The sequence below is a fragment of the Sturnus vulgaris genome, chromosome Z, assembly GCF_052056855.1.
Source record: "Sturnus vulgaris isolate bStuVul1 chromosome Z, bStuVul1.hap1, whole genome shotgun sequence".
Taxonomy (NCBI): Eukaryota; Metazoa; Chordata; class Aves; order Passeriformes; family Sturnidae; genus Sturnus; species Sturnus vulgaris.
Window position 1 is genome coordinate 43,332,435 of NC_142283.1, and position 11,172 is coordinate 43,343,606.

The window sequence follows — 11,172 nt, forward strand, 5'->3', positions numbered from 1 at the left end:
GCAGGTGTTGGTGTAGCTCAATATGCAATGGGGCCTGTGATGCAGGTGCAGAAATCAGGTGGAAGTCTTGTGGTTTGTGTTGTCATGGCATGGGGAGACAGGGGGGAACGTGGAGTGAGGTGTAGTCTGCATGGTCTTGTTCTTCAACCTGATACCAAGAAATGTTTTGTAGAAATCAAATACACCTCCTACAAAGAAATATTCGATACAATGTACTCACAAAGAATAAAAGGCTTGACCACAGTCCCATCCACAGCACTTCACACAACAGTGGTTATAAAATGCACCCCAATTTTGCATCTAGTCAGGGAATGAAAATTCAGTGTGAAATTGCACGGACAGATTGATGTATTTGATCTCCTTGCTCTCCCCAGAAGGGACACCTTTTGGCAAACTCTGCATCCTCAGATGTGATGAGTATTGACCCTGATACTAAGCTTGTGATTGCGATTACATTGTTACTGCTATTATAGCTACTCTGCAGTTAATACATTGTCGCTGGTAATCCAAAAGAACCTTATATTTTGTACTCAATGCACTGTGCTATTTGTGAATCTGGCTCCTTTTATTGCAACCAGACCTATACTTCATGGACTATTTGCGCATCTGCTGTGGGACCTGGAGTTATGACTTTGGAATACGAGGGACACATTTATGTCATCACAGAAGATGGCCTTTAAAGCTCTCTTGCAAACCCAAACCATTCTATGATTCTGGGTGTGCAGTTAACCATTACAGCACATTTGCAGGATCCATAATATTGTGATGTTCGTGAGACTTAACGCTGGCAAAGACAACGTAAAAAATGTACAGCCAATAGAACAATGTCTAACTGATCCTAAGCATGAAGTGTAGTAGTCTCAGCGGCTGTGAATTCAAATCAACTATTGGTCAATGCAATTACTTACTATCCTCCCTATTCATTATTCTTCTTTCTGACTAAATCAAGGAGAGAAGGCAGGGTGACATTGGGAAGTCATGCACATTCTAGTAAAGAAGTTACTATTTTGGGGAGAACTTCACCTAGTTTAGGTGGCTAACTTAAGACATGAATGCCTCAAACAGTCCTGCAGAGACAATAAAAAGATAAACTACTCCAGATGTGGAGAACAAACCTAATATAGACGCCTTCACTCTCTCTTCTCTATTGAAAAAGACACCACCTGAATGCATTATATTTGTTCCCCTGCCCCTAGTTTGTGCTGGGAATCTGGTAAGTCACAACATTTTTCTTTTGTAACTTTAGAATGTAGACAAAATTTATGATCTCTGAAGCTACATCAAATCCAAGAACTCTGCTGTATGCACATATCCATATTCAGTCATCTGCACAGGCTACTGTGAGTGACACCCCACTGTGCCATGTCTACAGGATGAAAGTTGGTGTAAGAAGCAGGGCTTTTGCTGCCTACCATGACCCTCGTGCACCATTATACCAAGGCTCTGAGAACTATTGACAGAGTTCTGCCCTTCACTGACAGTGAAGTCTACTATTAGTAAATAATTAAGTCCCTTCTTCAAGAAGAAAAATTGCTCTCTATCAGGAACATATTTAAGATATTACCAGATGCACATAATGAAATAGTATCAGCAAATTAATTCCCAGTACACCTGCCAGAAATTTTTAATAGCAGTTGTAAATCTCTTTAAATGAAAAATAAAATCAGTATAAGCCCATTTAAAAATGTGCTTAAAAATAATTTGAGAGGAATTAACCACATATACTGGGCATATATTTTCAGTTTCAACTGAATGTGAACTTCTAAATTTTAAGGTCAACTGGTATGGTGTCTACTTGATTTTCTTATTTTCTAAACACTCTTGATGTACAATAGGTCAAAGAAACAGATAAAGAAAACAAGATTTGGAAAGGAGACCCATTAGGAAAAGGTGTGAAATAAAAAAAAAGGAGAAAAGACATCAAGATTAGACAAAAAGGTGCCCAGGAGTCTCCCCAATAAATCCAGAGCACATACACATTGGCCTTCTGGCCAGTGTGACCAGCGCTGGACGACAGTTACTCTGTAGTAATTTTAACTGCTGGCATAAAGAACTAAATCAGTTGCTGAGATCAGGAAGGACAGCACAGATAAACCTAGCAAATGTGGGTATTTACCACATCTTATTCTACTGTCAATGTGTGGAATGTATTGTCTGATTTGGTGCTTTGTGAAACAGAGCAAGAGCTGCCTTCCACATTACTTTTATAGCTCCTCTGAAAATTGAAAAGCTGAATTTGACAGTATCACTCCAGTTATTAAAAACCTGAATCAAAGTGGAGCCAGAGAATTGCTTCCCTAGGTTTAGCTCCACACAAGAAAACATTTCTTTCCTCCAACAGAGCACTCTAAGTGCTTAAGTCCTCACTCAAAACTGTAGTTACACATACAGACAGAATTCAAACACTCATTAAATAAAGACAGGACAGAAAAACGTTTTAAACCATTTTAAGAAGTTAATTTATTGACAATATATAATCCTGAATGTAGATAATCATATTCTAGACGGCTAAAAGGTGTGATAATTGAAGAATCCACCTATTTTCTGTTAAAATTTTTGTCAGCTGTATAGTACCAAAGATAATTCCAAACTTCAAAGTCAACATTTCCATTATTATTATCACTGTATAAAATATTCATTTATTTAACTAAAAGCTGTATGGGAAAATTTCTACCTATGAATAATGTGATGTTTCATGCCATGCCCTGCCTTTCAACAGTCCAGCGAGGGAAGTCAGCCAGCTCTAGGCACTGATCCTCTTCCTGCTCCGGCAGCACCACACCAACTTCTTCCCAGCCATACAAGGATGCAAGGCCAGCAGTGAAGGCTCCTCTACTCCCCCTCCTGGGAGGCCCGAAGTTCAGCTGCTGCCTTCCTTCACAGAGTAAACAGCCTGCTTTCTGCTCCAGAAATGAAGCACAGCCGAGCTGGATGGATTTTGCAAATGAAGGCAGGAACTGGAAGGGGGCAGAGATCATCATCCAGCTGTCCGTAGAAGGCAGCCCCACTGGGACACCTCTCTCCCGTGCTGAGGAAGCTCAGGAGGCCCCAAACCATGATCCTGCTCCATTGCAACCCCCTCTCTCAGACTCTCTTATGTCTGGAATATCCCAGCATCCAGGCCCTCTTCCCTCCAATGGCACCGTGGGGCACCTTCCCTAGGAACCAGTCAGTGCAGCAGTATGTTGAACAGCACCTGCAAAGTTATATCCAACCGAGCCACCCCAAAGCAGCTGATTTCCACCAATAACAGTGGTATGATCAGTTAATATGGCAACAAAGCAATGCATGAATGATCCCAGTGTAGATAGTAATGTACATTTACTATAACCTGCCTGAATGGCATCTGGCACTTTTAATACCATTATTCAACAATTAAAATAAACAGCTCTAAATTAGGTGGATGGAGGCAGCTTTTGCAGATTTAAAGCTTTTGCAGATTTAAAAACACTGCTTCTACACAAGAATAGGAAAAACTATACTGAAGGAGAAACACAAGCAGATTGTAAAACTGGTAACAATGGAGCGAGCCCTTATGAATGCTTCTCAACCCATCAATCATACTGACTCCTAGCCACACCACACCACCATTCCACAGTCTATGCACTTTGAGACAGACATGATTCCACACCACATGGGATTCCAAGATCCCCGAGTTTCTGGAAAATACATTTTGCCCCAATTTCTGTGACAGATGGAGTTGATAGTCTCAGGATGAAAAAAGCGCCAGTTTTGACAGACAGCAGATACCGATGCCCCTTGTGGTTGGAGACGATGTTGCTCTGGAATTAAGGTAGCACTGAAACGAAAGGCAGTGAGTAAATGCAGGAATACTTACTTTGTTATGCTCCTCTCCTTGTGCCTTAATATTTTTGTTTCTACTTCCTTATAAATTGAAAGTGTAACAAGAAGGCAAGACTTCAGCACGGTATTTTGCTTCCAATTAAAATTCCTAACAAATTTTTTAGAATTTTTTACTAGTTGGCAGATCAAGTATTAAAGAACTGTACTGGGATCTACCAACAGGCACCCTCGTAAGTCAGTGTCTTAAAACCGTGCACGAAAATCTCAGGCGAGAAGCTGAGTTGAATGACTTTTAAATCGGTGGAGTATGAGGCAAGTTGTAATACTGAGAGTACAGCAAACAAGTACTTACATGGTCGCACTACACCACTAGTAGTTAACTTTGCTCTCCCAGAGAGTACTAGCACACTGAAACCAGGACCTCTGTTTCCATTTCAGTAAGAACAAAGTCGATCCCATTTTGAGCCTAACCCTTTCTACCGTTCTGGTAGTGGATCTGCCCTCACTTGAAATCACCGGGAAGTTTGGGTACACTCGTTACCCGAGCTAGAGAACTTGATTTTCCCCTCCTTGCTGTAGGGAGCCGGAGCAGTGAGAGTACCATGCCTGCAACCCCGGCGCGGAGAGCCGAGCACCCCGCGGCCGCCGCCCGGCCGGTCCCGCAGCGCCGGCCCGCGCCGCCGCCACTCAGCGCCTCCCGCCCGGCCGCCGCGCCGCCTTAACGGGAGGAGGGGCTCCTCGGGGGGCTGTCACTCTCCTTAAGCCTTTCCTTTCAAGCTTTGAATGTGAGCTGCCCTCCAGCCCCCCTCTCTCCTTCCCTCCCTCCAGCACATCGTAAAGAGAAGGGGGGGGGGGGGGGAAAGGGGGGTTTCAACAACAGGCTGGGCCAATGGCAAGTGGCGAGGCAGGGAAAGGGGGCCGAGCGAAGGGAGAAAAAGTGGAGAAAGGGAGAAAGAGAGCGAGAAAGCGCAGGGTGGGGGGGTTGTGTAAAAGAAGAAGCGTTGCTAATTTTTTTTGTTTGTTTGCTTTTCCATGCATGCATAATGAAGTCTAATCAGAGCACGTTGCTGCTGCTCGGAGGGCACTTTTGTATTTAAAGCCTTGCAAAGAAAAAAAGATCCACAGACAGATCCACAGAGCAGCTTGCAGGGCGTGTTGACAACAGAAGCAGCATCAGTCGCCCAGAGAGAAAGAGACTGCGAAGGCTGCCTCTTCTCCTTTCCCCGTGCTCTCGTCTTGGTAGCGGGGAAAGACATTTCTTCTCCGCGCCACCCGAAAGCGTGATCCGTACCGAGAAGGAGTGAGCGGAGCCCGGACTGTGAATGGGATCGGAGTGGCTGGCATGTGCAGAGATGCTGCGAGCGGAGAGTTAAAAGCTCCCGAGGAGGCAGCAACAGCAGCTGGGCATTTATTTTGTGGGGAGAAAAAAAAAAGAGAGAGACGGAACTGCATGAAGAGCAGTACAGCACCATGAGCTCTCCCGGCGCAGCCTGCGATTCCCCGAGCGCACTACGGATCCGCTGTCGTCCGAGCCCCTCTTTGCACTGACTCCCCGCACCTCTCCGGGCGCCTTCGCCGCCGCCTCGCCGAGCCCGGAGCAGCGGGTGGGGGACACGGGAAGGCCCCCGGGCGCCTGCTTCGTACCGCGGCCCCGCCGACTTCAGCTCCCGGGGGCTGGAGAGCCCCGGGCCCGGCGCGCATGGATTGATGCGAGGAGACCTCATGCACACGGCCGGCGGGAGTTTTGGAAACTTTTCCACGGGCGGCAGCTCCTTCTCCTCCTCCTCCTCGTCTACCAGCGCCTCTCTCCAGCTCGCCCGCGGCTGCAGCCACTACCCCCGTCCGCGATGGTGGCCCGCTCGCCCGCTCGGCACGGAGGCGGCGGCGGCGGCCGGCGCTGGCCGCGGGCGGCCGCCTGGCTGTGGTTGGCGGCGGCGCTGGGCGCCGTGTGGCCGCCTCGGGGCTCGCTGGTGCAGGGCCGGCGGCTGATCTGCTGGCAGGCGGTGCTGCAGTGTCAGGGGGAGCCCGAGTGCAGCTACGCGTACAACCAGTACGCCGAGGCGTGCGCCCCGGTGCTCCTGCAGCACCAGCCGCCGGCGGCGGGCGGCGGGGACGGCCCGGCGGGCGCTGCAGGAGCGGCCGCCTCGTCCAGGCGGCGGTGTCCCAGCCACTGCATCGCGGCGCTCATCCAGCTCAACCACACCCGGCGTGGCCCGGCGCTGGAGGACTGCGACTGCGCGCAGGACGAGAACTGCCGCGCCACCAAGCGCGCCATCGAGCCCTGCCTGCCCCGCACCAGCAGCCCCGCGGGCGGCGGCCCCGGCGGCCCCGGCCCCGGCGGCCCCGGCGTCATGGGCTGCACGGAGGCGCGGCGGCGCTGCGACTGGGACAGCCGCTGCAGCCTGGCGCTGAACCGCTACATGACCTACTGCGGGAAGCTGTTCAACGGGCTGCGCTGCACGCCCGAGTGCCGCGCCGTCATCGAGGACATGCTGGCCGTGCCTAAGGCCGTGCTGCTCAACGACTGCGTCTGCGACGGGCTGGAGCGGCCCATCTGCGAGTCGGTCAAGGAGAACATGGCCCGCCTCTGCTTCGGCGCCGACATGGGCGGCAACGGCGCGGGCAGCAGCGGCGGCTCGGACGGCGGCCTGGAGGAGTACTACGACGAGGACTACGAGGAGGAGCCGAGCCAGAAGGGGAGGGACGACGCGGAGGACAATGCGGGCGCCGAGCCCGGCTTCCCCGTGCAGGCAGATAACGCCGGTCGGCCCGCCGGGGCGGCCGGGGCGCTGCTCGCCTCCATCTTGGTGCCGCTGCTGCCGCGGCTCTAGCATTCCTTCCTTCCCGCACGCCTCCCTGCCTGCTTCCCATCGCTGCCTCCCTCCATCACTGCCTCCCTCCCCATCCCCTTCGCCGGGCCGGGCCGGGCCAGGCCCCCCGCGCCGAACCGCCGCGGGCCTCTAGCCGAGCCCTCCCGCGGCGGCCGGGGATCCGGCCGGCGGGGCCCCTCGGCGCGGAGCGGCTTTAAGCGCTCTGGCCGCGGATTTCCCGACCCAGCGTCCCGGCGCCCTCTCCCCTCGCGTCTCCCCCTCTGCCTCCGCTGCTGCCCGCAGCCCCCAGCCGACCCCTTCCCCCTGCGAGCCGGCCGCTGGAGCGGTGGCCGGAGCGCAGGGGCCGCTCGTGTTTCGGGTGTTGGTCTCGAGTGTGCACTATGCAATTGCTGCCGCCCTGCCTTCGTGGTACTAGCGAGCGGAGCGGCTGACAGAGACTGCGGGCGAGGCCGCCAGCCGCCCCCCGGGACAAACCGGGAGTCGTGGCATGCTGGTACTGGGGGGTCTTTTAAGAGTTTTGACATGAAGGTTAGTAAGAGGTGAGCAACCCAAACTTGCTGCCAAAGCGTTGCCGTACTAGTTAGTCTGCAACTTGATTATCATTAGCCGCATCTCGCTCTTCCTGATGCAGTTGTGCCCGAAAGGGGCTTACGCCGCATCTGCCATTAAATTTAGGGAAATAGCAGACTGAATAAATTCGGTGGTTTACAGCACTCCCTCTTGCACACACATATTCCCTATAACAAAAGCGTGCCAGCAGCCGTCTCTTCCTCTGTTACCTAGCGACATTAAAAAAAAATTGTTTCGGAGTTGTTGGCTATACTGAACAATGCAACTTTTGTTTTAAAAGAGCTCTGCACTGCCATCTTTGAAAGACACTTTTAAACTCGAGAACATGTATGTACAAATATCCTGAAAAATTTTATTGCCTCGTCATATCAGGGTGCTGACCTCTGGTAAATCTTATATAAAAAAAAAAAGTATTTAAAACTGGGATTTGTTACCAGTCGCTCTTCATTGTATATAGAATTTTATAAATTGTATGCTTTGGGGATAATTTATTTAAAAAAATAATAAAAAGTTTTAATTCCACATCCTATTTGCCAGGTAGCTGCATTTGCTATTCGTTTCTGGAAAGGTACAGATTTCACTTTATGTTTAAAGGGATACCAGCAACAGTGATTAAGTGAAGTATTCTCTAGAACATCAAATGTACAGTGTATTTTACAGATTGAAAGTTAACTTTCTTATTTGGAGAGACTTTATGAACGTTTTAGAATTGTATAAACGCATTTCTGAGCTGCCTTAAACCTTGTATTTTTTATAGAAGGCGTAAAAAAGGCCTGTCTTTTAAATATGTATGGCTTTTTTGTATTTTCTAAACGTGTAAATTAGTAAAGAAAGAGCTTTAAATAATGGATGCAGTGAAATTGTTTTCCAGGGACACTTGAACTCTCAGCACCCGAGATGTGGGGGTGGGGGAAGAGAGGCGGGGATCAAACCACAGAATAACAAGCCAAAAAACAGTCAAAAAACAAAAATCTGTGTCTGCCTGTAATACTTCACATAGATGTAAATTACTGCTATTCTTACTTTAATGGATAATTACATGCAAGAAGTAAATACAGCTTTGAAAGTACTTCTTTAAATGAGTGGTTGATTTTATAATGCGTTGGCATGGTAACTTGACAGTGGCAGAAGAGAGTAAAGCAATTCAAGGACACTGCTCCTGTATATATACGCGTAGAATTGCTAGTGCACCGCGCTTCCTTCGTGCAGGCACGCTGCTCTCGCTGGCACTTGTAGAAGTGCTCCTAGGCGTGCAATCAAGTGGTGAGAAATACATCACACAGCGGCGGCGAGCGTTTCGAACAAGGCTTCGCTTCGCGCGGGCAGGGGCGCACGCATCAAGGCAGCTGAAACAAAACGCAAAGTTTGCTATTCAGCCTTCCTTCTCCCACAACGAAGAATGCAAAAGTAAACACGCTGAAGGGATCAGCAATTACTAGATCTTGTAATACTGTGCTTAGGAGATGCTTTGCATCGTGCTGAAGCCTGGTTTGCTGCCAGAGCTACTGATCTACACTCAAACGCCCTTAGATAAATAATTACACTCTTAAGCTGTGTCGAGTGCTGATACACTTGACCTTGTAAATAGAAATGTTTGCAGTAGGAATAAACTCCGGCACTGGAAAATCTTTTAAACATTAACACAAAAGAGAGAGCTCAGTCCTCCAGGGATTTGAGTTTGGACTGCGTCAAGCTAGGCACTCAGAAAAAAAAAAAAAAAAGAAAAAAAAAAGAAAAAAGAAAGTTTGTTTATCTTCTATTCATGGTGTTTATTTAAAGCTTTTCGTTTTAAAGGCTATAATTGGAAGGCAAGTCAAAAGTTTAAAAGCTACCACAAATAAACTTTGACTGAGGGGGCGACAGATTAGCGAGATAGTGTCTTTTTCATCTTACCAGATCTTGACAGAGCACAAATCCACATCTGTCTGTTGTGTAAATCAACAAAATTAGAAATCCCTGCTTCTGGGTTAGTTATTTCAGTGAAAGATTATTTTATTATTTCTTTAGGGTGTGAATTTGATTATGTTGCCCAGCAATAAATGCACATAAGTACACGTGCACACACAATAAGCCAACACCAAATAGTTGTGATACCAAACAAGTGTATGACTATGGTGTGCGGCTGTGATCTGAAGTTTGTTTTTAAAGTCATCTAAATGGTTGAGTAAGCTTATTGTTAAAACAAAGCTGGAAACTGTTTCTTCGGGAGAAGGACAGAGTAGTTGGGTGAGGCTTGTAAATAGAGTCAGCTTTCTTTACAAAGTGCTGAGTTCACAATGGGGTAAGGATGATCTTAAATACTTCTTGCATAGATGACCAGAAACATGCTTTCAGTTTGTCAACAGATAGCACCCACAAGGACTATTTAACTAGTTGTTGATGAAAAATTAAGTCCCAGCTAAAAGCCTTTCTTTTTCTTCATTTAGGAGTAAAGACATTAGCACTAGAAAAGGACTGATAATTAACTGCTACAATAAACTCAAGACTTAATTTTACAGGCTCCTGTCGAAAGCATCTGCCTGGAATAAATCAACACCAAGCACCACTAATCAGGGAGGACTCATCTGTATGCTTCCTTCTCCAGAAAAAGTGGATTGTTTTAATTTAAGTTATTGTGCAATAAATACAGCTGAACTGATTCTGTCCTGTGAGCTCCTCTCCATAAGGCGGTAGCTCTGGGTTTTGTTGTATAGTCAGAGTCAGCACAATTTCCAGGCGGAATGGCTGCCTGTGTTGCCATTTGTCCCAGCCAAATAAGCCTGTGCAGATGTTGATGTCCATCAAATCTGTATTTCCTTTGCTTGATTTTCAGACAAATGGAAATCTTGAAATGTCAAGTGATGTAGCAAGAGCACATTAAAGCAGGGGAAGGACTTCACCTTTCCTGGCAGAGGGAGATTTTTAACAGGAAAGGAAGTTCTCTCATTTGTCTGGCTCTCTAGTAGTGCTCTCTGCTGAAGTCCTGTCCAGGCTATCTCTTCCAGGGGGAGAAGGAACTCTGTATCATTTCATGTAAAATAATCCAGTAGGTTCTGATCCCTTTTCATTCCCAGTTACCAAGTTTGAATTCTTGGTGACAGTTTATTTGTCTTTGGAGGCACTTCAGTGACAAATGTTTAAGGGAGTGTGGGACAATGGTGGAGAACAAGGAGGCAGTTCATTGAACTGACAGTGACCATACAGTAAATAGGGGGAGATTCAAGCTTCACTGATCACCCAAGCGCACAGCAAATCTTTTGTATGCAATCACAATGGACATAACATAAGGTCTCTGTTTACTTTCAACAATATACACCAATGTATACAGACAGGCATATATAACTTTAAAATTGTTACGAAATGAAACCTTACAATGGCGATAAGCAAAGCTCTGGTTTGGCCAAGTCTTTTCATGGTCACATTGGAAAGCATGATGGATTTTACTTAGAATCTCCACTCCTCCTAAAAGCTGTTGGTCTACCAGATCTCTCACTACAGACATGCCTCTATAGAGCACATCTTAGATGGGGCTGCAAAGATGGCTGCAGGCAGCTTTACAGGTAGACAACAAGACATTCCATCTCAATGTGATGCAAAACTTGTACTTGATTTTTGGTTTGTTTTTTCTTTTGAGTACACTGGAGTTTGAGAGGTACTCCAAAAGAGCCAAAGTGCACATGTAAGAAGTAGTGCGACAAAAATTCGTCACCATTTGAGTAATGGAAAATGCTTCTTGAGTGACTGAGTTGCACAGTCTTCAAATGTCACCAAAAAAATTTAGACCTTCAATTGATTTTGTTCCTGTCCGCAGTAATAACTTCATGCACTTCCACACTGCCTGTGGTAACACACCCATTGCAAGTCCTAGGAAAAGTAGGTAGTTGTGCAACAGGAAACATTTTCAAATGGGAAGAGCTATGATTTCATGTCTGTGATACAGATTTGTAAGCAGTAAAGTTAAAAGTTACTGTATTTTACTTGAGGCATT

The 11,172-nt window shown here is 47.3% G+C and overlaps 1 protein-coding gene across 1 annotated transcript; it reads left to right on the forward strand.

Moving 5' to 3' along the window:
- Positions 1 to 4,569: 4,569 nt before the first annotated feature.
- GAS1 (growth arrest specific 1) lies at positions 4,570 to 8,274 on the forward strand. Its single transcript, XM_088157098.1, has one exon. The coding sequence runs from the start codon at positions 5,652 to 5,654 to the stop codon at positions 6,633 to 6,635; it is 984 nt and encodes a 327-aa protein (XP_088013224.1). The 5' UTR covers positions 4,570 to 5,651; the 3' UTR covers positions 6,636 to 8,274.
- The last annotated feature ends 2,898 nt before the right edge of the window (positions 8,275 to 11,172 follow it).